General features: G+C 51.7%; 1 protein-coding gene across 13 annotated transcripts in view; it reads right to left on the bottom strand.

The window, feature by feature from the left end:
- PTPRS (protein tyrosine phosphatase receptor type S) overlaps window positions 1-22,081 on the bottom strand; it is a 151,081-nt gene that overhangs the window by 85,907 nt on the left and 43,093 nt on the right. For all 13 annotated transcript variants that reach the window (XM_068919540.1, XM_068919542.1, XM_068919537.1 and 10 more), the window contains exon 2: window positions 13,986-14,153. In XM_068919540.1, coding sequence (XP_068775641.1) covers window positions 13,986-14,073 — 88 coding nt within the window. In that variant the 5' untranslated portion in view covers window positions 14,074-14,153. The remainder of the gene's footprint in view (window positions 1-13,985; window positions 14,154-22,081) is intronic.

The raw sequence follows: 22,081 nt of genomic DNA on the forward strand, positions 1-22,081 counted from the left end.
AGCTAGCCACAAACGGAGGGAGGGCCAGAGGCAAGCCGCGGTAGGGAAATATCGACTTCCCGGGGCTTTTCTGAGGCAAAATTGATTCCTGAAATGTTTCATGCCGCCTTCCAGATCAATGCCTGACAACCTCCCGGCTGCTCTCGGCCGAAACGCCCCCTCTCCCCGCCGGGTGCTTAGTCAGGAATACGGGACAACCCAGGGGACGCAGGGGAGAGCGGACTGCAAACAGCTGCTGCGGCCTGGGCCGCTGGAGCCGCCTTCCTCACGCAGGCGGCCCCGCACCGCGAGGCCCTCCGAGCAAAACCTCACCCCGGCCCCGCAGGCTCGAGCGGCCAGCGGCGCGGGGGAACCAAAACGGAGACCGAATCGCGCCTCCGCACCAAGGTCCTCGACCGCCCGCCGTGCCCCTTCCCCGCCTCACGGCTCCCTGCCCTACCCGCGCCTCGGGGGGAGGCCCGGAGGTGCCGTTGCCATAGCAACCGGCCGGGCCGCCCCCCCCCCCCCCACACACACACAGGGGGGGCACAGACACTTTCATACCTCTGCTTTTTCTACCCCCCCCCCCATGGCTTCCTCCAGCCCCACAGCAGGGACCTGTGGCGGATTTTAGACCAATTCACCTCCGCGCTCAACGGCAGCTCCCCCCCACCGCCGCCGCCTCCAGCCAAGCACCTCCGCAACGGGCCACAAAGAAAGACAAACGGCTGATCCTTTCACGCGGCCCCAGCGCGGCTGAAAGGGCTCCTCGCCCACCGCGGCGGAAAAATACACGGAGACAAAAGGCGGCCGGCCACAGAACGTGGTATTTTGCAAGGTTTTGCTTCCATTTGCAGTGCCCCCGGCGCCTGCGGTCAGCATGCTGACGGAGGCCCACGCGCCAGCCCCGCTGACCCAAGGAGCCTGCACTCGAAGAGCCGCGTTTCCGCCCCTCCCGCGGCTGGTGAATAAACCCTCGTCCGCCCCCCACCCACCATGGCGGCGAGCGGAGAGGGACTCGCACCTCTACCCGAGCCCGGCCAAAGGAAACAGAAAAAAAGCAAGGCCGTTTTCTTGCCCCTTTGACCAACCCATCGCAGAAGCCTTCCTAAACGGCAAGGGGCAGCTGCCCTTTTGCCCACCGCTCCCTGTCCACCTTCGACACGTGGCCCGGCGGTCCTGCCGAGCTGGCCACCTCGAGCGCACACCTACGCTACAAGAAATGGGGCATGTTAGCCATTGTCAACCGTCACCTAGCTCAGGTGTACTGAACACATCAAAATTCGCCCTCTGCTTTCTAAGAATGAAGGTAAACGACGGGGCAGTAAAACCAGCTAGGGCCAAGGGGTGTTTTGCTGTTAGGACACCCCAACCTACTCATCCAAGCTCCAGAAGATTGCCGTAATCGGGATTCAGATCTCTTGCTCGAATGCAAATTATCTGTTGACCTTGGGCATTCGCCCTCCCCCTGTACCTCAATCCGCCTCGTGGAGCGCCGAGGTGACAATCCTCATTTCTCACACCTGTCTGCCTTGGTCTAGACACCAGAAGCAATTTGGAGTAAGGGAGGGTTTCTGAGCAGAGCTGCTCAGCACTCGCTGCCGTAGGTGGTCTTGCACACAGCTACAGCCTCTAAATATTGTAATACACAGAAAAAAAATAACCAGGCAGAATCACTACGGACAGAACTCCAAGACCTTCTTCCATACACACTTCTCGGTGGGAAAAGAAGATGAAAAGCAAAAGCCAGACAAAAGCTTTGCAATCTCTCAGCAACCAGGTCATGTTAGCTCTAACGGGGACATCTCTCTTGACAGGAGATTTCGCACCCCTTGCTAACATCAAGAGCAGCGAGGAAGGGACCCCACAGCTTTCTCAGTGGCATGCAAACGGTTAATCCCCCCTCTTTTCCTCCTCCCCCATCCCTTTGGTTTTTGGCCTGAAACTTTCTGCTGATTTAGTGAAACTCCATCTCCATTTTCCATGACTGCTGACAGCCTCACAGTGGGAGAAGGGACTCCCCTAACTACGGCGCTGCGCAGTAGCGCTTTCATCTCCCCTTCCGAAAGCCTCTCCGGGAACGCGCGTGCAATCTGGGTACTGCTAAGTACCGAGCGGGTATTTGCTGGTTCAGGAAACGTGTTTTACACACATGTGCTGCCGCGGTCTGCTCGCATGCAGCATACGGATGCCCCGTGCTTGCGGGAAAGAGGCGAGAGCGCTGAGCAGCTGGGGCCAGACGGAGAGGACGAGGGGAACAGCTCCGACCCAGCCGAGAGAGAAAAGGGGAGCTACAGAGTGGAGAGGAGGCAAGAAAGGACGGCAAAGTCAAGGAGGGGGAAAGGAGGGAAGAGATCAACAGGGAGAAGGGAACTTGAGCAAGATGGAGAGGAGGGATCTGTTCAGAGCAAGGAAGTGAAGATCAGATAAAGAAGACCGAGCCGAGGAACAGATGAAAACAGGAGAGAGCAGCCAAATTTGAGACAGATGGAGAGTGGGGAGCAAGAATACGATGTTTGGAATGGGTGAGCGTTTCAAAGCAGCAGCGTTAGCGAGCGGGGGAGCTTGCAGGAGGGGTAGAGGCAAGAAAGACAACTCCATAATTTGCATTTGTCTTCGTGAGAGGAGGAAGAACTGCAAACAGGGAGCAGGACTGGTGCAGGCTGTGGGGAAGGGTGCGGGGGGCATCTCTATAGCGACACTCAACAAGATTGAAAACACCCCTCGGAGAGCTCCTGCGGAGCCTCCAGTCCTCTTGAAATTCAAGGTTTTCCCGACAGATTCTGCCTTTTTTTTTTTCCTAAGGGCTATTTCTCAGTGCCTCACAAATAAAATTAAAATGAGAGTTTTCTGACAGAACAAACAAACAGGGAGTGAATTATATTCCATTTCCCCGTCAATAACTTCTCCCCAACCCAGTCGTCTTATCATCATAAAAAGTCCATTAAGCTGTAATTGGGGAGGCAGCAGAATGCAGGGCTGGTCTCTGAAACAGGAGCACGCTCGCCCCCCAACTGGCCCTTTCTGGGAAGGCAGACAGGATAATTATAGGCTTCAGACAGAGACTTCCTCTTACTGTCAGCAGCTCTCGGCTCCCTTCAGGGAGATGGGACTGGCAAGGTTGGGGAAAGCAGGGTAAGAAGAGACTGGCGACATTTTTCTTGGAAGGGAAATTGTTCCCCCTTGCTATTCCCCTGGTGTTGACCCACCAAAGCCCTTATGTGACTCGGAAAGGCTGGGCTATATGCAAGTGAATTCAAGGCTTTTTCCCATTTAGACACAAGGGAAAGTCAGCTGAAGGACTTCTGTCCCCTTTCTGCAAGCTCATGGAGAAGGAAGGACAGCAGCAAAGGATGCAACCCAGCATGGGGTTTGACGCAAACAAGAAATGAGCAAGAAAGATCAAGAACTCGTTTCATCCACCATTACTGCACCGGCTGTCAAACCGCCCCGAACACCCACTCCTGCCGCGTGCCTCCTTTCTGCGCCGCTAGCTCCCACCCTTCCCCTCAGTCAGGATGAGGCAGCAGACCCTTCATAGCTGGTACCATTCCCAGCTGTTCCTGCCATAAGGGATGTAATTTTGGGGAACTGGCACATGCATGCAGCCTTCAGGCTCCTTATTTGCAAAGCACTCAGATACAGACCCTTTGAAAGAGGAGGCATGAGCCTGCAGCAGTAGAGGCAGGATGAAGACAGAGGACACCAAAGATCTATTTCTAGTTCTGACACCCAAGGTGAGAAAAAAACACTTTATCCTGCCTGCTGGAGGGGAAGCGTAATCCTTCCTTTTCGTCTATTTAAGCAGATAGTTTTCAGGGATGGGACCGTGCCTTATCGCATGGGAACAGCAGCTAGTATGAAGTCACCCAGTTTCAGCTGGGACCTCTCTAGGCTACTATCGTACATCCATATGTATGGAAAGGATCCACCTTTCCCCACAGCACAAAGGATATCTGTTACAGTCACAGGTCGGTCCCAGCCTTAGTGAACTGGCACCCTGCTACAGCCAAGGAAAACATTCTTCTAATTGTGATTTATGCAGATGTATAGGGCACGCTGTAATCACGGGCAGGGCAGGCAGCTGGCTCCAAGTAGCAAAATGGGCCTCTGGACAGAGGGCAAGACAGCATGGAAGAGAGAGAGCATTTAAGAGTAGCAAATATGGGCTAGAAGGAACAAGATCTAGAAGGTACAACTGAATTTTTTTTTCAATGCGTTCTGCGGCCCCACTCCACAAACATCCTCTCCCCTTGCCTCGGTTTCCCAACCTCCCTCGTCACACCCATTTGGATGGAGAGTGCTTCAGGCGTGCTAACCACTTCTCTCTCTGTACACTGCATGCATCTGGCACAGTGTGGTTCCCCTCTCCCTCCTCATCGCAATACAACTGAGAGGCAAAGGAGTGAGTAGGTGGTAACGCTGACAGATCTCTGGCCACGATCCTCATTCACCTTCTGGCACTGCATCAAGATGCCAGAAAGAAAAGAGCTCCTGGTGACCAACAAGAGCCGAAGCAGACAAGGAAGGCTGTCAGGTAAGATGGCAGCCCTGGAATCAGCTGCCGAAGAGCCAACAAGCACAGGAGCGCACACAGCCTCAGCAACGCGGCAGGCCAGGACCCTGGGGGTGCGCAAGTGCTTTCCATCAGCTGTAACAACATCACATCCCATATTTCTCCACAAGTCCTATAACAAGGCATAACAAACCAGAGAAGAGCAAGAGCAAGAAAGCCACGGAGCTATCCTGGCAACTTAATGAGGGCCCCTTGTCCATCAATGTCAGGACAGCAATCCCAGATTGTTTGCAATCAGAAGCTAAAGGCAGAGAGCTCTCCCTCCCCCGCCATGGTTCCCTCCAGAACTAAGTTGCTAAGACAGCTTCTGCTCAAGCCGTGTCATCGACATCGGCAGTTCGGAGAAGCTCAATTTGCCTACAACCCAGAGAAGACACGATTAGAAAGGACTTGGCCCTTTGCTCAACTTCCGCCGCTCTGTTTGAATCATTAAAAGAACCAGAGTCCACGGGGGATACCAGAACAGGAAAAACCATCTCCTGTGGGACAAGCCTGAAAGAAAAGAAAGCTTAACAAGTAAGCATACCAACTCCCGCGGGGCTATGCCATCTTAATATAGCACAGCAGAGGTCCTGAGCCACTGAAAAGTGGCAGCAGAATCAGCAGCATTGGGGAAAACAAACTGCTACAAGCTTCCACATCTCACGGTCTTTCAGAGAAAGCGCAGTGCCAGAAGCCCCCAGGATGTGATTAGAGGGGTCGGGTCTGATCCTTCATTCATTGATATGACACAGACTTTTGCAAAATGCAAACGCGTGGCTGGATTCCCCTGCCTTGCATCACCAACTGAGAAGGGGCTGCAGCACTACAGTAGATGAACAACCTCAGTCAGATTTGCTAGCTAGGTACGTGCATGTGGGGATTATTTGGGGTTGAAAGACACATCAGATAAATGCAATATTGCATGATAAAATGCTATTCTTTCGCTCATGTAAATAAAAGCTATGTTACTTTCACCTCCTTCCCACAAATAGTTCTATAATTCCAACGTGCTAGCTGTTGGTTTCGTACATTTTGAAGCATGGGCAAACCTGCTGAATCCCCACAAATGTAAGCACTATTTCTTTCTTTCTTTCAGGCAAGTGAGGAAGTTTCGTGGTCTACAAGAAAAAGGTAAGGTACAATTCCTAGGACATAGTATTCTGGATCTTTTCAAAAGCTGGTTATATCACTCCTCTCCAATTTCTGGTAAGTGACTTCAGCCCACATTTGCCAGGAACAGAAGGAGATTCTGGGTACCCAGCTTGAAATACCTTAACCCAGGTCATAACAGTATGTTATAAGCTTGTACTGCTCATCAGTTTCTACTGGAATTGAGACTGGGATATAAAGGGAGCTCAAGATGGGAGATCTGAAAACAAAAACCCCAAACCTAATAAATCCATGACTAATGGATGAATGCAACCTTTAACAGACATGAACTTTGACTCCTACCACATAAGTCATGACAATTTCTGTCTCTGAAACACAATACTCATCATTCAGATTTGGAGTGGGTGCATCAGCACAAAAGAAGAAAAAGGGAGAATCCAGTCACAGCCCTGAGAACTGGCAGCAGTGGTGACCTAATGAATTCAATTTTGAGGTAACTAGAGATTCAGTGAGCCAGGAAGACAGTGCAAAACTTGAGAGAGAGAGCTGGAAACATGGAAAAGCAACAGAAAGGAATCCTTAAACTCTTCTATTGAAGATGGTGATGGAGGAAAGGGAGGTTCTTCTCAGAGTAGGACAGGTTTCTGTTCATGTTTGACATCTGCCAAGAGATGCAAGGGATGACTTCTTATCTGCCCTCTGGGCGCCTGGGCAGAAAATGCCTCTTTCGTTCAGGTGAGGAAGGCAGTCCCTCAAGCGGCAGCTACTGGAATTAACCACAAGTAGCAGATCTGACACACAAGGAAAGGGGAATATGGGAATATGGTAACATTCTTAAAGGAAAAACAACACAGAAAACCCTCAAAATCAAACAGATCCTACCTTTGCAGGTAGGCAAAGAAAAACGAGAGCTGAAGCATCTTTCTGGCTCACTGGATGATCACACGAGAGCCAGTCTCAAGGAGATCTTTAATAGCTGGATTGAAAAAACCTACATCCTCTTTTAGAAATTCCATACAGACAAATCAAAGTCCAGGCTAAAGATCTGTGTCATCACTCTTAACAGCATGCTCAGACTAATTTATAAATAAATCTATGAATTCTAACAGAGGTGAGGGAGGATGAGGACATAGCCAAATTAATTTGACTTTGTTAATTAAAAAACCCACCAAGTTTCATCACTCCAACACTCTTTAGAGGTTGTGTGTGTGTGTGTGGGGGGGAGTTATTCTCATTAATTATGCAGAAAATGCAAAAATATCATCCTCTAGATGACTTTAAAATAAGGAGAAACCCTTTCAGAATGGGGAGAAATTACTCCCCAAGGCAGCTGAAATTTCTCTTGCAACTTCAAAGGACAATAAATTATTCAAATCGCTCGCGCCACTCCACACACACTCTCACTCTCTCCCCTTCTCAATTTTATGCTCCTGAGTCAATTAAAGGTTTGGAGGACTTTAGAGAAACTTTGTAGAATGAAAAACCAGCTGTGGCTCTTTCTTTCTTTTTTTCTCTTTTTTAAAGCTTTACTTTTCCTCTTGGCCTCCAAAGGAAATAGAAATGGTTCTGTGCATTACAGATGAAACAACTGTGGCACTGGTTTTAACTAAGCTCATATGAAACAGCAATGTTTCCTGCTTGCAACAGCAAGACGGGACATGCTAAAAATCCTCTACACAAAGACAGTATGAAAACAGGAGGTCAGTCTATACTCCTCATGTCAACTGTCCAAATCATTCCTTGCAATATCTCCTTTCAAAGGCTTAGCAGCAGACTTCCCAAATATATTTATAATACGCTTTCCTGGCAATCTTCAGGTCTAGGTTAGCTGTGATCTCTTCCATAGTCACGCTGTTATCTGCTGTGCCCTTGGACGGAACAAGCAGCTCCTCTGCCAAACCGTAACCTGGCTGTTTAACGTTTGCATTCCAAGAACCCCAAACCAAGACTGAGACTAATTACACTAGACAATAATACGGCAAGAGAAGTCCTCGCTCAAAAAAGCAACCCTAACCAAGCAAGAGGAGGAAAGGTGCAGTCACAGACCGCAGAAGCAGGGACGCTCCTTCCTCCTGCTCCAGCGGCAAGGCCAGCAGCCCGTATGGTGGTTAGCTCCACCATCCACAGCAGATGGCAGAAACCCTGATTGTTTCCATGAACCTGAACAATCCCCCAAAATGAAAGGCAGCTGCAGTGCAGGGAACCTCATAGCTGCCTATGATGGGAACTGGGACCGATTATGTTGCAAAAGAATCCTCAACTGGAGGAGAAGAGAGCGGCGCAGTGTAAATAAAATTGTTCTTCTGAGACTGTCTCTCACAGGCCGATTTGAGCCCAGATTACATCCCACGCACACCAAAGAACAACACTCCTCTGGTCTGGTGTCCTTAGAAAACACTCTGCTTTGCCTTCTAAGAATAATATTGGGCTTCCCAGGCTATAAAAAGAGTGGGAATACCCTTGCAGATTCCTTTTGGTGACCCAGTAGATTAACATCTAATTGGTCTTGAAAAGAAACCTCCACGCAAGCCGTTCTGGACAGCTGAAAAGCTGACATGACCATGGACTCAGTGAGATGCCAGAAGGGCCCCCATCCTTCCTGGCAGCGTATGCAAGAACTGGGTGAAAAGCACACCCAAAAGGGGAAGTCACATAGAAATAACTATTAGATTTCTGGTAAAGTCTGACATGAAGTAAACACCCTAGTTTTGGCACACAGATGTGAACACATGCATATAGATTTTCCCCATCACAAACACTATGGCGATGACATTTTCGCACAAGCCACTTGTTTACTCAACAAGCAGATGCTCTTTTTCCCTATCTTAGCCATCTAACGAAGCTGAGCAGCAAGAACTGCTGGTTGGGAAAAGATCCTTCACCAGGAGACACCCATGACTGGGTCTCAAACACCCGTGCTGCTGCAGTCCCCAGCTGCACCTCAGCAGAGACTAATCTAATAAGTGTCTGCACTGTAGGGCACAGCTGAGACCTGGGAGGTGACAGCCCAACCCCACACAGGGAAGCTCTTTCAAAAGATTATTTATTTCCTCTCCTGGTCCTATAGCATAAACCTGGTCCTACAACACAAACTTTACGATTTGAGTTACCTGAAAAAAAGAAAAGAAGAAAAATCAAATTACATCATTCGATCCAGGCAGACAAGGTTTAATTTAATCAGGCACTTAAACAAGGTGACACGGAAGCTTGATTCAGTGTCCTTGAGCGAGAAGACAACTAGCCCAGACCCTCAAAAACCACAGGCTGGATCACAGCTGGCAGACAGACAGGGTGGAAAAGGAAAGGGCAATTTGGAAGGAAGGGCAGCAAGAGGTCTCCTTGCCTCCAAAGGAAACTGGTGCACAGGGGACAAAAGCAGCAAATGGATTTGGGGGAGGGAAATGAGGATCTCTCCCTTCCAGGTGGATGCAATTCAGATGCTGCCTCCTCTTACATCCCATTAGACTCTGCTCATTGAATGAGCAATGTGCAACAGCTAGGAGAAACTCCACCACCTACCAACTAACCACACAGCCTACTATATGTCCCCCCTTAACTCCTGCTGCATCCCCGCGACACGCACCCACCAAGGGCAAAGAGTCGTTCCGCTGCAATCCCTCAGCTCCGTGTCCCAAAAGTGCTTGTGGGGCCAATCTAACTTCACCACGTTTCAACATCTTCCTCATCTCAGGACAGCGTTGCCTCATTGCCATGAATCAGTCTCAAATACTTCAAGATGGAGCAGCATTCTCCCAAAGCAGAGAAAGAGTCACTTCCCACTGATATTGTCTTAAGGTGTCTATCAAGTCCTAAAACGGAGCCTCCTTGATTTTTACTGCCATCTTATCTGACAACTGCTGTCTTGGCCAACAACAGATCAAAGCTAGGATCTCCAGACTAAAAGCTGCGAGCTCTGCTGCTGAGACTAATCCTCGGTTTATAAGAGCATGAGAGGGACCAGAGAGGAGGCAGACACCCCTCTAAGCAGCCGTGATGTGGATCTGCACGATCTCCCCGTAGCTCGGCCTTGACATCGACCTCCATGGCTCCTCTCCCAACCCACCGCAGCCGGTCTCCATCCTCGCCGCGAGCCCCACACATGCGGCTCAACCCTTGCTGCCGTCTGCTGCCAGCCGCCACAGATGCATGCCGCAGCTCCCGCACACATGCGCCCGCCCAGAGTTACCGCGCTCTGCAAATTAACAATGCAGCAAGTGCAATGAAAAGGGAAAAAAGGAAAGGTAATGCATCACAAAAGGGGCTTTATTCTTTTATATTGCCAATTGCAATTTAGCTTTAATTATTTATGGTAATATTTTAGAGTGTGCTAGTAAGCGTTCTATAACGTGATTTATAAAAGGAAGGAAACCTAAGTAATAAGTAATGCTCACTACTGCACCTGCTATTAAATCTTTGCTGGGGCGGAGAGAACCACACACCAGCCCTCTGTGTATGCAAAGTATCAATTAGTAAAGCACTACTGTAAAACGCAAAGGGTTTGATCAATGGGAAAAATCCACTTGAAAACAGTGAGCATGCTGATTCCAGTTATAAAAATTGCCACATTTCTGTACAGTAAGTGACTTTTTCATCTGCAGCTGAGGAGCACTTAAAGTGGGCATGTTATTCCTTCAGGTAGGCACGGGAGGCCGGGAGTACCTGACCCCAGCGCTGAGCTCTAGCCAGCGCAGTTGCGCTCTTTACAGAGGGGGCCTGGCAGCAGCCAGCAAAATCAGACTGGTTTTGCATATGCACAAAAAAGAGGTTTTTTTACGGTGCTAGCTGCAGAGAAGGCATGAACTGGGCTGGGCACGTGACTGGGAAACAGCAAGGCTTGGTTCTGTGCCCAGGTACGTGAGAAATTTGGGAAAGACTCTCCCTCTCCCTGAACCTATGTCCTCCCTCGCCCGTCTGTGTGTGCTGCCCGGTTTTCTGCAAGCTTTAAGGGCCATGAGACCTGCCCCTCTGGCTGGGCAGCACAGCAGAGCGCTGGTCTCGGGGAAGGCCTTCCCAAGCTCTCTGCAGTACCGCCCATTTATGTTGCTCCGACAACCAGCTAAATCCTTAACAAAACAGTAATACATTCCCTGTAATGAGAGGCCACTGAAAATAACCACGGACTTAACAATTTCCAGCTCTATGGCTGCCCTTGACCATACAGAAGAAACAATGAACGTGTCCGTGTGCAACCGAAGAAAAAGAGAAGAAACAGGTCTGGTTTACACCTTTCAATTATCATCCTCTCCAGCTTCACAAGTAAGAACAGCAGGCAAAAAGCAGTGTGGTGCTTTGGTTTTTTAATTTAAATAGCAGTTTCCTTTAAATAGCATGTTCCAGCCGTAGAAAGATTTAAATCACTGACTGAGATCAATTAGCCTAGGAAACAAGGGAAGTATTTTAATGGTCCTTTGATTGCAGAGGCTGCAGCTCCTCCAACGCTGCTCTGGAAAAGGATGGTTTAAGGCAGGAAGAGGAGGCAAGTCCCAGCTTTCAGCCTTACGCTTTGCTGCAAGACCAGCTATTCCCCTCTGAAGTGAGGAAGATGGTACCCTCCAAGAGCAGAAGGCCCAGGGGTTTTCTATGCGCCCTGGGCTTCCTATTGCAGCACCAGTGGCACCGCCTGGCACAGCGCTGGGGGCTGCAAGGCCTTGGCAGCGCCCCCCCCTCCCCCCCGTGAATTGGGACAAGGAAATCGGGTCAGCAGCGTGGCAAGCGCCAGCCAAATGGACGCTGGCCAAGGGATTATGCGAGAGGTGGCATGACAGAGCCCAGGGCCATCTGATGGGAGAGGACATTGTCAGAGCAGAGCGACAGCTCCTCGCGCAGTCCCCACGGTGGTGACAGACAAAGCTGTTTGCTGTTTGCTTGCCTCACTAGAGAGCATTGCAGACTAGCTTGGATGCTACTGACTGGCAGAATTGGGCAGGCCCTCCAAAATCAGGAGGTATCAACCCATGATCACCAGCCAGTCAATAATAGCTGCAGCCTGGGAGCGATTCAAAGAGCCAGCACATAAGGGAGAGCACCCCCGAGGGCCACAGTTTGGGGAGAGATGCCAACAGACTCTACAGGTTGGAAGAAAAGAAAAATCCTGGCCCAGCTGATCTGTACGTCAACCAGGTAACGGCAGACAAGGATGGCAGCTTTGCCTCAGACACGCAGTCCTGGAAACTGCAAAGTTCCCACACGTAAATCTGTGAGCAGCAAAAGAATAAAACACAAAACCTCACTGTCCAGGATCCAAGGACACTGCAGAAATATGGGAGAGAGAAACTTGGCTGCTAGTAGCAAGGTGTCTGCTGAGCAGTGACAGATTTCAGCAGGGCTTGGGCCACGCAACTGGTGTTTTCTGCGCTTGATCAGCATCAGCCCTTCCCAAAGGCACATTTCCACCAATTCAGGCAAAGACGCTTCATAGCAGCCAGGCGGCACGTGGTATCTCAAAGCTCTGCGGCAGTCCCTGAGCAAACCTCACCCCATGGATGATGGGGAGGACAAGATGCTCATTGCTGCCTAGGAAAACCAAAATCACAGTAAAACCAAAGTCGCATGGCAATGGTTTTCAGAAACCCTGGTTCTGCAGCGTGCCCACTCCCAGCAGTAGGAGCACAAGGCTTGGCATACACTTAAGGAGAAAAAAGGACCCCAATTTTCACAGGCACTCAGAATCACAATAGAGGAATCAGGGCTGCATTCATATGAAGAGGAACTTGCACATAGGTGAATTCTCCATCTGCACCAGCAAAGCCACATTGCTTGCTTTGAAAACAAAGTGATTTGCCCAGGAGTGTTACAGCAAACCAGCAGCAGGAATGGGAACCAGGAGTCCTGACTCTAGATCTCCTATCGTAATCATTCTTCTCCCCTCCTCACTCCACTGCCCAAAGAACCAGGGAGGGAGATCCCTGTTCTCAGTCTCCTGCTTTTTGGCATTAGCCAATGCAGGTAGTAGTAGGCTGGCTTATACGAGCACCTGCTTTCCCATGCCAGCACGGCCATCGTGAGTGCAGGCAGAGCACACCAGCTAGCTTTAACCATCTACCCTGGGTATTAATAAGGAGCCTACAGGAACACAGGCTGCAACATCCAAGTAGGATCATAGATAAAAATACTTGGGCAAACAGCTCACGCCAAGTTCCTCACCGCCAAGCACTGCCCGGTTGCTGGTACTGAAGACAGACAGCTCAAACTGAAGCTCGGGTATGTCTTTCTGAACGTCTGAGGTGCAGGCAGCCCCATAGCTACACACTTGAAAAGCAGCCCTATTCTGAACTTCCGAGAGCCCAACTCACTTCCTCGGTTTATTAAATGAACAGAATGAAAGGAAATCTCCTATTATCTTTCTGGGCATGCACCTTTCTCCCTGCAAAAAGGTGCAAGTGCGAGCCATACAAAACGCAAGAGTGAGATGAGGGCAAATATATCCCCACTCATCTACTGCACAGAGAGAAAGCACTGTTTAAAAAAAATTCTCAGCAACAAAAGGTCTAGGATCCCATTCAATCCCCAATGACCGCGTCATCTTAATAAACCCTGATAACGAAGTGATTACGTTAAAAGCTGTCAAGGGCTAGGCTGACCAGAGCAGCTCTCTCACTAGCTTCAAGCAGCTTTGCTGGGGAAGAAAAAAAGTCATAATTCAATCAGCCTGGAAGAGTCTATTCCCCACTGATCCCGAGTGATCAGCCTTCGTGTTGAAGTAACATTACATTCGAGTCGCTGCAGATTTTCACTTTTTTTCCCCCTCTCCTTTTTCATTTTTTAAAGCAAGAATTGAAAGGCAGCAAAGATAAAAACTGTGTTAAACTGGAACTGGCTCACCCAGGGGAAGGAGAGACATAATACTCTTTCTTTGGTTGCTGTTTTGAATCCAGCCCTAGTGAGTAACGTGACAACGGTCACCAGTGTCTGACAGATGCCTGAAAGGCAAGAACAGGAGAGGACAATGTGGGTGAGCTGGGGCCAGGTGATGGGGAGGAGAGCTCCTGCAAGAGCTGCCAGACAGTTCTCCCCCTTCTCCCCAGCTCTTTGGCAGTGCTAGAGGCAACCCTGGGAATCAAAGCAGGCTGGAAGGACCTCGCTGCCCTCTGATGTCCCGCCAGGGCAGCACTGGGAACAACAGGAAGGGGACGGGTGGAAAACTAAGGATGGCTGGAAAATAAAGAGTCGTCATCAGGTACCGAGCACTTCCTCAGTGTCAAATCAGCTCTGAAAAGGTGGGGACATGTTAGCTGGCTCTACACGTTGAAGCCTGCTCCCGTGGCCTGTCGCCAAGGGAGCTGAGGCATGGGCGATCACTCAGGAAGAGAAGGGGCAGGAGGACAGGAGAGTCACTTACTTTCAGCTACGCAACCTATCAGCAGCACCGAGAGGAGGTTCACGAGGGAGACCAGTGAAGACATCCCAGGGCTGGGAAGCATCCTCATCCTCTGCAGCGGCCTTCAGCCCCAGCCAGGAAGGGTCTGGCTCAGCAGGACTCACAGCGTCTCCAAAGCGTCGTCAGCACCTGCAGGCGCACAAAGGAAAAGGGGGAAGTGCTTAGACACCTGAACGAGGGCAGCCGATATCACGGAGGGAGGAGGCCGGCGAGCAGAGCAGTGGGGCCAGAGGAAAGCGAGAGCCGGGCGCGCTCCCCGCGGGGAGGCAGCGCAGGAATCGGCCAACTCCATCGCCACGTGGACCCGTCGGTGCGCAAGGGCAGCCTGCTCCAGCCGCGCCGCCTCGGCGGGTAACAGGGAATTTCTGCGCGGGTGCACGCAGAGGGAGGGAGCGGCACAAGCAAGAGGAGCGCAAGCAGGAGGCACCGACTGTGCAGAGCCGGTGTTTAAAGTTTAACATCCCGCCGGCTTCCCCCCCGCACTGTACCCCTGTCCCCAGCGCCGGCCAGCCAGCACATGAGCAACGAGGTGTGAAGGGATCTGACCTGACAGAGCCCAGGGACCCTCTTAAAGGGCGATTTTTCCACAAAAGCTTGCGGCGAGGATGTGCAAAAACTGAAACCACAGGAAAAACTCAGGAAGGAAAAAAAAAAAAAACCCACACAAAAGAGAGGATGAAGCAGGAGATGTCTCCCCTGTGTTTTGCTGAAGGTATGCGCAGTCGAGGAGGGATTTCTCTCCTGCTCGGGCAGGCTCCATGCGGTACAACTGTCACCCCGAGACCCGACGAGCTCAAACCTCAGCTTGGGAATAGCTGGGTGTCACAGAGTCCCTGTCGCAAGCAAACGCCCACCGGCAAGTGCCCCAGGCTTCTTGCCAGGGTTGGGACCAGAGCAGCTGTTCTGCCTGCCTGGGAGTCACCACCCTGCTCGGTGCCCCAGTTTCTCCCCCAGCAACACAGGGAGGCTCTTCCACATCCACCCTGCGCGCCTAGCAGGGAGCCACGTTACTGAGCTATCGTAAAACCAAAATGGAAAAAAAAGCTGGCGTAGGGGACGCAGTGTTGGATCCTGACAGACCTAAAGTCACAGCAAGAAAACGCAACCTCCAAAGGACGCAGGACGGACGGGGGATATTAGCAGTGGTGCGAGAGGCGAGAGCGAGTGCAGCGCCAGCCTGCTCCCCCTTGCCCTGCCGACACATTTCCATGGAGACAACTCCCGGCTCCGCGAAGCAGGCTGCTTATAGCTTTATCCTGATCCCTTTGCAAAGCTGGAATGGCATTAAGGGAGCTCTGTTCTCAGCAACTCTCCAGTCCTGTGTCTCAATACTGGTAAATATTTCCTTCGGCGAGAGGCAAGCTTTGCCCTAGAAGGGCTGAATATAGAGGAGAGACAGAGCGATAACAGCAGCTACAGCCTCCTGGAAGGGCACGGGGCCGAGAGGTTCCTCCATCAGACAGGCGCTGAGCACCACCGTAATGGGCAGGAGTTGCGTGAAGATTGCTCTCAGATCTGTACAGATCTCTTTCTGCTATAAGTTACCCCAATTAAAAATCAAAACTGAGGTTTATCACCTTTTGGAGAAAAGCCAGGCAGGAGATACTGTACAGCGATCAAAGGCTTTAAAAGGACTAAGAGGATGGTGAGGTTGCCTAAGCTTTCTGATACACATCAGGGTATGAAACCATCGGGACAGGCAATGTGAAAGGGCATTTTAATCTTTTTCTGTCCCATTAACTCTCCAAGGCTGAACTACACAGAATTAAAAGAAAAACCAGGATAAACAAGAAGTCCCCATATGTACTCAACCCTAAAGAGCAACTTTTCAGTGAGATGCTTTGGACTTGCACTTTGAGGATCAGAAAGCCTCTGCTGTGCGCGCTGTGCTAGGCTAGATCCAACGCATTTCAGTGCTGCCTGTGAAAACCGAGCAGAAATACCAACTCTGTCACAAGAAACAAGAAAAAGAAACTCAGGATCATACCATTGGGAATCTCTTCAAATGTTTGTTCTAGACGCTATTATAACATGCAGAAAGGCTCCAGCCAGGCGTAACGTGGGGTTTCGCAGGGTTCTAGGGGGAAGAACAACGCGCCGGGCTGCTTTTTGTTGTCAGAGGCGAGCTGCGTCTGAGAATGCTATGAATAGCTATGACGGTAATTGTTAATTAAACTGGGGACATGGTATCAATGCCGGCACAATAAAGGGAATAACTGCTGGTGGCTTCTCCCTGCTCCACAGCCACACACCATCCAGTTCCCACCAGCGAGGCTGGAGGGGGACAGGGCTGGTGGAGCAGGCAGATAGCCTCCTCCCAGCTTTAGTTTTCTATATTTCAAAAAAGAGGACTTTCTCAGAAGCTCCATTTTTCTTTATCCCAGCAAAATCCCCCCACGGTCCCAGTAAAAGCCACTAAACCTCTTCTTGAGCCTCAGCCGCTCTCTAAACACGGCACCAGCAACCTTCTGCGGCTCCAAGCGGACAAGATGCTGCGCTGCCCCATGTGGCTTGCCCCAAAAGTCCCTCCGATGATGGGACTGAGCACGGACACAGCGGGGAATGTGCTCTGCCTGATCGGAAGAGAGATGGCCTGGCAGCTTCACTCTCCTGAATCTAGCACGGATTTTCACGCCACATAATGGACCCGATAGAGAAGGTCTGGTTAAGGGGATATGGCAACAGCTCCAGGATTCGAGAAAGAGATGCCAGAGGGTGACACTTCCACTCCGGTGCTAATGTGCTTCCCGAGTCCTTGACGGAGACAGAAAGCGCTGGCAGAGATATTAGGACATGTCAACTTCAATCCAGCAACTCATCCTTCAGAGCAGGTACGTCACTGGCTGTCTTCCCCCGGACACAGGATTATCAGGACAGCAAGATGTGCACCCACCCGGCTGCCCTGCAGATATCAAGGAGAGGCCAGGAGAGGAGTTAGCTCTGCTTTCTTGGTGGCAATGGAGACACTGGAAACAGAGCATTATTCACGGCAGTATTCCTGCCTGCAATGCAAAACACGCAACGTTTGGAAACCCAGCTACCATGCAAGAGGCCTCTCCCGCCCTGCCGGCGGCACTGAATTCAGGTGGGAATTGCTTTGATGAATGCTCAAATCACAAGGGTTTCATCACCCGTCCTCTGCCCTCCTCTGCAGATGCACAGTTTACCTTGTCTACGCTCTTTGAAGCAGGTTTGCATCACTCTTCCCGCCTGTCTGCCAAGCACCCAGCCAACCTCCTGGCACCGTACAAGTAAACATCATGGCAGTTTCCCTGTGCTGCTCCACGGACTCACAAGCTCTCGCTAAATTCACCGGCACAGGACCTTCTGCAGCACAAGCAAGCCACCTAACAGACCTCAATCCTTATTAAAGGATGCAATTCAGCGAAGCCATGGTTCCCAGTGGGGTCAGATCTGTGCTCAGTATAGTCGCATTTCAGAAATAAGGTTAATTCTTGCAGGGAAAGAGCCCCTGTAAGGCCTTCTTTCTTGTGCTCTGCCTGATCTTCTCTGCTTCTAAGCGTGCAAACAGGTGCATCTTGTAAGCGCTGTGCACATGGTCTTGAATAATATTATGAAAAATAATAAAATAGAGGAGTGTTTGCAGGAAGCAGTCTCCCATTGCGGCTCCTCCAGACAGAGCCTGGGATTTTCAGGGACCCAAGGGTGCTAGGCACAAAGGGTAAAATGCTCAAAAGCACCTACAGGTCTTAAGAGCTTAAGTCCCATTGAGAGTCAAAGGGACTTAACCTAAGCCACTAAGATGCTTTTGAAGATTTTCCTCCCAGCAACTCCCATTTCAGAGGGTGCTGGACACCTAACTCCCTTAAGCTACTTTGGGTATCCAAGGGGATATAGGAGGAGGGGGCTTATCTACAGAGCACTTTGGCTAGCTTAGATCCTGCTGCTTAAAGAGGGAGCCTGTGGCAAACACAGCTAAAAAGAGCCACACAAGCATCTTGCCATTTCTTGTGCTACTTTTTCTAGCCCAAATGGAACCGGTGACTGAAACGTTTGCTCTGGGTTTAGAAAAAAACCCAGGAAGGAAGGGGAAACAAGCCCTCATTTCAGATTCACTAGAATAAAACAACCTGAAAATGTTTCACAAAACCCTTTTCGGGCTTCTCCTGTTTCACTTTTGTCTGCAGGTGAAAAGGAGAAGGGCGGTTTTAAAGAAATCTGCTGCAAAAAATTTCATCACCCCGATCTAGCAAATGATTAAACATCTTCATTTGCCGTAGCTGCTGCGGGAGAATTACTCCCATTAGACATATCAATCGAAGCAAACACCTTGCAGGCAGAGGGCTGCACTGAGGTCTCTCTTCCTTACAGCATCTCCAGCTCAGTTTGTGCTGCATATTAACAAAGGTCAGTGGGTCGCTTCATTTCCTCCCAGCAACCTCTTTAAAGAAAGAAAGAAAAGCTTTTAGCACAACCACTAGCTCATTTGTCACCTCCCCTGGGGAGGGGAGAGATGGAATTTAAATACGCCACCCCACATTTCTACCTTCCCGCTCCTCCATGCCTGGCCCCGCAAAGCCAGCCCCACCGGGCCATCCCGTGCCGGCCAGCGGCTGGGGCCCTGCGAGCTGCCAGGACACGCGCGTGGAGGGGCCCCGCGGCAGCCGGGGCACCCGGTCGGGACCCGGCGGCTGGGCAGCGAGGTGCTGCCACGCTCCCGCCGCGCACCCCTCTCCCACGAAGTCCACGCGGCCCAAGTCTCCCGCGCTCAGGTTGCCTCGCTTGCGTGCGTTAGCCTCGTTTCCCGAGGAAATAGAGCATGAGCGCATGGGCTTCGAGTCCGTGCTTCCGCTACTGGTTTCCCCTCCCCACCCAATGACCCGGTTTAAACCCTACTTAATAGAGGGGGAGCGAGCTCAGAGATGAGATGGCAGCTCCCGTCAGTCGCATGAAAAGCAGGCTGCAGGCAGGGAGGGAGGCGCTGTCAAAGCCCCATTAGAAAAGCACTAAGCCCACCTCAACCTTCGCTAGACACGAGGGACCCCACGAGGACGCTCGCCCGGGAGAGACGGAGCTGTATGAAACGGCCCCACCGCTCCCGCTGCGCGTGGGGTGAACCCAGGGCAACAAACTGCCCCAAATCTCCCCAAACCAAATAAAGCAAAATGCTAAACGTCTCCGTGAGACACGGTGCCAGAACCGTGCACACGCAGTATTAATTTGCACATCCTTCCCCTCGCAACAGGGAGACTCCTAATGTTCTCCAGACCTCCCCGCGCCTGCTTGAATCGAGCTAATCAGGCCAACAAAGCCAAAAAAAAAAAAAAAAAAATGCTGCCTTCTAGGCCACTTCATCTTGGCCAAAACGTCCCCAAGACGTGGGAAGCCAAGTCCCTCCCCCCCCAGCACCACTTCTATATACTTAATAAAAGAAATACAACACCACCAGCAAAGCTCACCTCAATATTAGTCGGTGGTCTTAGGTGCCCCGCGCCAAGGGCTGGGCAGAAAGGACCGATTTCAGAAGGTGCGGGATCAGCCCTGTCCGGAAAATGAGGCCTCGGAGTATTTCCAAGTCAGCCCCTTCCCCTTCGAAGCTGCAATCCTTCCTCTACGCTCGAGCACGACTCCGCAGCCCATTAAAAAACGCGGGCCGTGGTCTTGGCAAACACAGTTAGAGCAGCTAGTAAAGATCCTTCAGAGCTAAGCATTACTGTTTATCTTTCATAGAGTTATTTACATCTCAGAAGAAAAAAATATTTACAAGAAAGGGGCAGAGCACTCTCTTCCATGGAGAAACACACACAGATGGAGGGAAAAAAAGAGCTTTGATCAGGCCTGGCTCGGTCCAAAACCCTGCTCTGCATCTGTGGATCTCCAAGGGCTTGAATACGACAGCGTCATCCCCTTGCACAACGTGGGAAACCAGAAGAAACGGCACACCGAGACAGGGCTCTGAGCGTGAAGTCATATGGCTGCCGATCGCTTTTACACAAACACACCCACCCCTCTTTTTCCTCCTTTCCGAGCATCCCCGATCTATTCATGTGTGCAAAGTAGCCAGCACCATCCCCGAGCAATAGCCCAAGGGGGATTTTGGGGGGCAGCAGCGCTGGCAGAAGAGATGCTGCTTCTTCCCTCCCTGTTGCTGGAGGGCCCGACGGCACGGAGACGGTTAAGCCGTGGTCACTGCCGGAGAAACGAGACAGGAGAGCTCCGAGCTGGGTTTAAATCATCAGGAGAAATTAATTCCCCCCCGCCGGTTTCCCTGCCGTGACAGCTCTGACAAGCAGTGATGCATCCGCGGCGCCCGGGCAGGTGCAGCGTAGCATGGAGAGGGGCAGAGGGGAGGCCGCCGCGGCCGGGGGCGACCGGCGGATCGGCAGCATGCGACGAAGAGGAAGAGGAAGCACGGCTTGGCTCCCCAGGCTGGGCTGCATCCGTGTTAAGCACGAGGTCACCCCTCCGGGGCCTGCCACGGCCTGGCTTGCGTCACCCCGTGCCCCGAGCAGAGCGGGTCTGAAGATGAGACCTCCCGCCTGCCTCCGTGCAAACCATGCGTGCAAAAAGACGGGCTCTCCTCCTAGGCCGCGCTGCAAGAGTCGGACCTGGGGCAATTTCTCTGCTGGCCCCGGCCCCTTCTTCTCACCCGCACGCAAACACACCCAATCCTGCCGCGTTTACCAGCAAATCAGTGCCGAGCTGCGCCGAGCAGCCGACGGCCTTGGGGAGCGTCGACACCGCGTTTCCTTGTGGTTCAGCGTAACACTTCGCATTTCTTTTTTCCAGGCTCCTGGCTTTACTTATTCATTTAGGAAGTCATTCTTCATTAGCCCCAGCTTAGCTGCCTGACGGGCCGGGAGCTCCGCGGGGCCCAGAGCGCACCTCGTCCCCGAGCTCGCCGCTCGCCAGCCCCGTCTCACGGCACCCTCGGCACCACGCACCGGCTGGCCTCCGGGAATAAACACGAGCCTCCGCAAGAATAAGCCTAAATCGAAAATCAGCGCCCTCCCCCTCCTACGGCAGCCGTGCCTCCAGCCGCGGGAGCCATGCTGGGTTATCGCAGCAGGCTCACGACTCGCAGGGGCATCACAGGCCAGCAAGGAGCACGTGCCAGCACTGAATGACTTTGCTCTTTGGGACGCCGTGCAGGTCGCTAACACTTGTTAAGCTGAAGAAAAGGGAGATATGGCCGTTTCTGACCTACAGCAACGCGCCTCGCTGCAGTTCCTCCACACACGCGTCATCCCTCACGAGAGACTAGACGTGCTTTACGGGCAAGTTGGTCACTGGCAACCGGCCAGCTGCGCTGGTGGAAGAGAGCAGGTCTGGGTCCCTTCACACAAGCCCACACTCCTCCGTTCCCACACCGGCACGAGCCCCAGGAGTCTCGGGCACCACCAACCCCCTCACCGCGGACACCCCTTCTCCGTCCGGGACAACGCAGCCATAATGACCACCAGAACTTTTCCAAAGCGCAGATATTGTGCACCACGCAAAGAAAGCGGAGAAAAAAAACAACAGAAAACAGGGAGCACAACCAAACAACAGCCCCAAACCAACAAAACTGCAACAGCTTTTCTGATGCCCAGAGACCAACGTAAGAAAAGGCATTTCTCCACCCCAGACCAAATGAGGATTTGGGTGAGCGTTCCACCATCCTGGAAAGGAAAGGTGACATCCTGGAGCCTTGCTTGATTCACATTTGTGTGTGTCAAACTAAGCGTGAGAAAAACACTGAGCCACAAAGAACCAGTGCTTTTTTGACCTGGTGTGAGGAGGAGCTGCACTGGGAAGAGCCCGTCCAGATGGCATCTGTCCCTCTGAGCAGGCTAATCCCTCCAGCTTTGGCTTACCGCTCCCTTCGCGTGGCACCTTCAACGCTACCTTGCCTTGCAACCTGTCCCACTCTCCGAACCGCTCTCCCATGATGGTGTGGGGACTCCCTTTGCCATTAGCAGCGGGGGAAGAAGCAGGGACAGCCACAGCCCCTTCCTCACCACAAATCCAGCGCGAGCAGCAGGCTGCGAGCCGCTTCTGGAGCGCCAGCACTGCCTCCCTCCGACGGCAGCTCAGCTGCGGACAAAAACCTGCCC

The sequence above is a fragment of the Struthio camelus genome, chromosome 26 (assembly GCF_040807025.1).
Source record: "Struthio camelus isolate bStrCam1 chromosome 26, bStrCam1.hap1, whole genome shotgun sequence".
Taxonomy (NCBI): Eukaryota; Metazoa; Chordata; class Aves; order Struthioniformes; family Struthionidae; genus Struthio; species Struthio camelus.